This window comes from Tupaia chinensis, unplaced genomic scaffold, assembly GCF_000334495.1.
Source record: "Tupaia chinensis unplaced genomic scaffold, TupChi_1.0 Scaffold141293_1, whole genome shotgun sequence".
Classification (NCBI taxonomy): domain Eukaryota; kingdom Metazoa; phylum Chordata; class Mammalia; order Scandentia; family Tupaiidae; genus Tupaia; species Tupaia belangeri.
In genome coordinates this window covers 53649-58216 of record NW_006201156.1, presented here as the reverse complement: position 1 = coordinate 58216, position 4568 = coordinate 53649, and the positions used below count along the sequence as shown (strand labels likewise).

Genomic DNA, 4568 nt, shown 5'->3' with positions numbered 1-4568 from the left:
TCGGTGGAGCCCTGGGCAGTGGCCTTGATCAGGGGCAGGCTGCGGTGGCCGGAGGTAGCCTGTGCTCCCCGAGGGCTGAGGGGCCGTGGGTCTCAGCCCAGCGGGTATCTGCAGACAGGGCCTACCCCTCTCCCCGGCTGCCTGCTGGCCATGTGGGTGGGAGGGAAGCTGGGGCTGCAGACTGTCTGGATCCCGCCGGGCCGTGGGGATGGTGGTGGCTGCACTCAGACTGCGGGTGAAAGGGGAGCCAGGAGCTGAGTCAGGAGAACTCTAATTTTACCCCAGCTGGAGGGGGGCGGGCAGAGACCTGTCAGCCCTGCTGGGCCTCGGCCAGCACCCTGTCCCCCACAGAACCACAGCCCCTGGACATCTGGGGCGGCAGGGAGGGAGCCCTGGGATTGAAGGAGGGCCACATCCCGTGGGCTGCTCATCACACCGATTGCCGAGCGCCCGCAGAGAGCCAGGCTGAGCTCAGCATCCCCCGTGGCCAGCTATGCAGGCATCGCCTGAACACCCTGTCTGGATGAGCCTGTCTGTCCTGCCTGACCTTGGGCGAGACGCACCCCTCGGGGGCCTATTTCCTCCTCTTTATGATGAAGTCCCACCTCTGGGGGTGTTTTAGGAAAGGGTATGGAGTGTGGACCCAGCCACGCCTCACACAGTGGGTATGAACGACTCAGGTGGCAGCAAGAGGCCTCTGGGCTGGGGCGTCCTCCTTGGGCGTCCCTGCCAAGCTGCCTGCCCGGAGTTTGCTGCAGCTGAAAAAACAGTGGCCGGCCCGCGTTCCTGGGAGAGGCCACGGGCTGGCCGGAGGCGGGAAGGTGCTGGCCGCAGCCCTCCGTGGGCGGCTTGGCCACAGACTACCCCACCCTGTGATTTGGTACTGCAGCCAGGACCTCATCGCAGTCACCGGAGATGAGACAGCTTCTCCCCGGAGGAGTGACCGCAGCCAGTTTCTTTTTTGAGCAACCTTGCCTGGCCTGCTGAAAGGCACAGCTGGCGCTGAGAAGGTCCCTGTCCCGGATGTGCTGGGCAGGGCGAGCTGCTCACCTGCAGGAGAGCTGGCACCTGGGGGTAAAGGCAGGCCAGAGAGGGCTGCGTGGAGCTCAGCGTCGGTGGCAGGAGCGCGGGCGCTGGCTCTGGCCTGGCCGCGGACCTACTTCTGTGGGCCCTCTTGACCCCTGTGGGACGGGAGGGCATGGGACGTTAGGATTCCTGTCCTACTGGGCCCTGGCTCACGCTCCTGAGGTTGCAGAGGGCTTCCTGGAGGAGGGGCTGGGTTCCGAACAAAGTGATCCTAAGCCCTGGCTTCTAGGTGGGGTGCTCACAGCCCCCCTCCTGTGGAGAGGCCCAATGGGAAGTGGCGGCTTGTGCTGTCGGGGCAGCAGAGCCTCACAGAGCAGCACTGAGGGGCCCTGGTCCTCCTGCCTGAGCCTAGCCCTTTAGGAGTGTATGTGTGTGTGTGTGTGTGGGGGGGGGTCCTGTCCTCCCCATCGTCCCTCCGCTGTCCCTACCAGAGGTCACACAAACTGAGGGGCTTCTCACGGGGCCCCACCTCAATGCCACATCATCGCCTCCTCCTCAGGCCGCCCTGGGCAGGACCGGGTGGACTTCGGCCAGGCTGAGCCGCACACAGTGCTTTTCCACGAGCCAGGCAGCTCCTCCGTGTGGGTGGGTGGACGCGGCAAGGTGTACCTCTTCGACTTCCCCGAGGGCAGGAACGCCTCTGTGCGCACGGTGAGCCTGGGCCCCTCTGCTGGCCCGGGGACACAGCTGACCCCTCCCTGCCCACCCTCCCGTCTCTTCTCACCTCTCCTCGGTCTCGGTGAGGCCTTCCGGGAGCTGAGGGAGCTGACATCTCCTCCCAGTCTGCTCCACCCCCATGCCCCAGACATGGTCCCAGGGAGGCGCCCTGGGCTAGTCTGGAGTGGAGTGGGGAGTTGGGCCGTGTGTGCAAACCCAGGAGTCAGCATGCCTACCAGGCGGGAGCCCCGAGGGGAGCCTGGGTGGGAAGTGGGGCTCCAAACCTACGCCGGCCTTCCGAGGCTCTGGGTTTGGCTCCCAGGACCAGACCGAGCAGTCTGCGGGCCCCTGGGAGGGTGCCCACTCCTCAGCACCCCAGTTCTGGTCTGGGGGAGACCAAGGGCGTCCCCCAGGGCTTGCCTGCGGCCGTGTGCAGAGCAGCCCGGGTGTCTGGCTGACGGGTGCACTCATGCTCCCCCAGGTGAACATCGGCTCCCAGAAGGGCCCCTGCTTGGACAAGTGGGTGAGTCTGGGGAGCCCAGCCTGATGCGGGGATGTGGCCCAGTCCAGCCCCCCATCTGAGGGAGGGGAGGGTCCTTCTTGGGGAGAGACTGCTGACTGTCCCTGGGGGCTGCCGCCCGTGCCCGGCCATCCTGAGTTTCTTCCCCAAGACCCCGCGCCCGTGCTGCGCCTGCGGGGCCTCCCGCTGACCCGTCTCTGCCGTCCACGCAGGACTGCGACAACTACATCACGCTGCTGCAGAGGCAGGCCGACGGGCTGCTGGTGTGTGGCACCAACGCCCGCCGTCCCAGCTGCTGGAACCTGGTGAGGAGCCGCGCCTCTCGGGCTCTGCCTTGCATGGTGGGCGGCGGGCGTGGGGTGCTGGTTCTGCCCCTGGGCAGCATCGCCGGGAGGCTGGGGCTCTTGACTGGAACTTGGCCCTAAGGGACAGTGGTCGTGGGGTGGGTGGCCACTGACCCCCTCGGTCTCTGCAGGTCAATGGCTCTGTGGTGCCTCTCGGCGAGATGAGAGGCTATGCTCCCTTCAGCCCAGAGGAGAACTCCCTGGTTCTGTTTGAAGGTAGGACTACATGGGTGCAGCTGCCCCGGGTGTGGGGTGGCCTGCCTGGAGGAGGGCCTTCCAGGAGCTGCCGGCCCTCATGTGCGCTGCCCGTGTCCCAGGGGACGAGGTGTACTCCACCATCCGGAAGCAGGAGTACAACGGGAAGATCCCCCGGTTCCGCCGCATCCGGGGCGAGAGCGAGCTGTACACCAGCGACACTGTGATGCAGAGTGAGTCATGCCAGCTGGCTGGGCAGCAGAGGGGCTCCCGTTTTCTGGGAGGGCTCCCTGAAGGCCGCTGGGACCTTCAGGAGTAAGTAGGAGTTCTGTCCAAGCCTGAGCAAAGAACAGAGGAAGCCCCAGTTCTAGCGCAGCATCCCAGGAGCCAGCGTGTCCCTGCGCTGAGCTCCCGGGAGGACAGCCCACTCCTGCTTCCTCATTAGGGCTGTGCCAATTAGGCAGGTGTGACATAGGAGCCCCCGGGACCTCCCTTCAGTCCCCAGTCATGAAGTCATTGCTCTTGGGCCGATGACATCTTCGTAGGAGGGCAGGCCGGGAGTGAGGTGGGGGTGCAGAGCACAGGGCCCCTTGGGCGTTGGACCTGACTTTCTGGGTTTTTGTCCAGGTCTGATTTGCCCTGGGCTTGCACAGGGGGTGGTGGGCGGGCTGGGGGTGGTCCCCGCACAGGCCCCCGGCCTCACGCTCGCTGTGGTGTCCCCGGCAGACCCACAGTTCATCAAGGCCACTGTCGTGCACCAGGACCAGGCCTACGATGACAAGATCTACTACTTCTTCCGAGAGGACAATCCCGACAAGAATCCCGAGGCCCCTCTCAATGTGTCCCGCGTGGCGCAGCTGTGCAGGGTGAGTGGGTGTGCAAAGGGTGGTGCTGAGTGTGCACGCACAGTGTGAGTGAGGGTGTGGGTGCCGGGAGCACATGCCTGATGAGTGTGTCTGGGGTTATGGGAGTACTCGTGTGAGAGAGCCTTGCACGTGTGAGTGTAAAGCCGAGCATGTGTTTTGCTTGTGTGAGTGTGCTGTACCATGCTGGGTGTGTGCAAGGGCGGACAGTCTCTGTGCCTGTCTGCTCTGGCGGCACGGCCCCTCACCTGCAGGCCCCTGTGTCGGCCCTGTGCCCAGGCTCAGCCAGGCCTGCAGTGGAGCCTGGCCAGCTGGCCCGAGTTCAGGGACACTCTGCCTCGTCCCCTGGCAGGTCCATGCTGGCATGACTGGCAGTAGGAGCCTGTGCCTCAGGCTGGGTATGGGGCAGGTGGGCGGGTGCTGAGGGGCTTCCTCTCCTCTGCCCTCCCAGGGGGACCAGGGTGGCGAGAGCTCGCTGTCGGTCTCCAAGTGGAACACCTTCCTGAAGGCCATGCTGGTGTGCAGTGACAGTGCCAGCAACAAGAACTTCAACCGGCTGCAGGACGTCTTCCTGCTGCCCGACCCCAGCGGCCAGTGGAGGGACACCAGGGTCTATGGCGTGTTCTCCAACCCCTGGTGAGCGGCCCTCGTGCTGGGGCTGGGGCTGGCGCTGCGTCGGTGTCCAGTGGGAATCAGGGACTTGGGTCCTACAGAGGGCATGGCAGGAGCAGGGACTACACGCTCAGGGACAGGGCTGTGGCTGGGCCTGGGCAGGGGACAGTCAGTGCGCGTGCATGTGCCGTTGTGCACATGTCCTGCACATGGGACCGTAGATACTCCCGCTGCACCTGTGCCATGCGTCCTGCCTCCCGTGTGGGCAGAGCAGGTGCCAGGCCCGGGGGA

General features: G+C 65.5%; 1 protein-coding gene across 1 annotated transcript in view; it reads left to right on the top strand.

Moving 5' to 3' along the window:
* Positions 1-1567: 1567 nt before the first annotated feature.
* SEMA7A (semaphorin 7A (JohnMiltonHagen blood group)) overlaps positions 1568-4568 on the top strand; it is an 8580-nt gene continuing 5579 nt past the window's right edge. The window contains 8 exon segments of the mRNA XM_006172321.3: positions 1568-1737; positions 2225-2266; positions 2476-2568; positions 2739-2823; positions 2925-3035; positions 3529-3668; positions 4117-4301; positions 4352-4445. Of these exon segments, the coding sequence (XP_006172383.1) occupies positions 2769-2823; positions 2925-3035; positions 3529-3668; positions 4117-4301; positions 4352-4445 (585 nt within the window). The 5' untranslated portion in view covers positions 1568-1737; positions 2225-2266; positions 2476-2568; positions 2739-2768.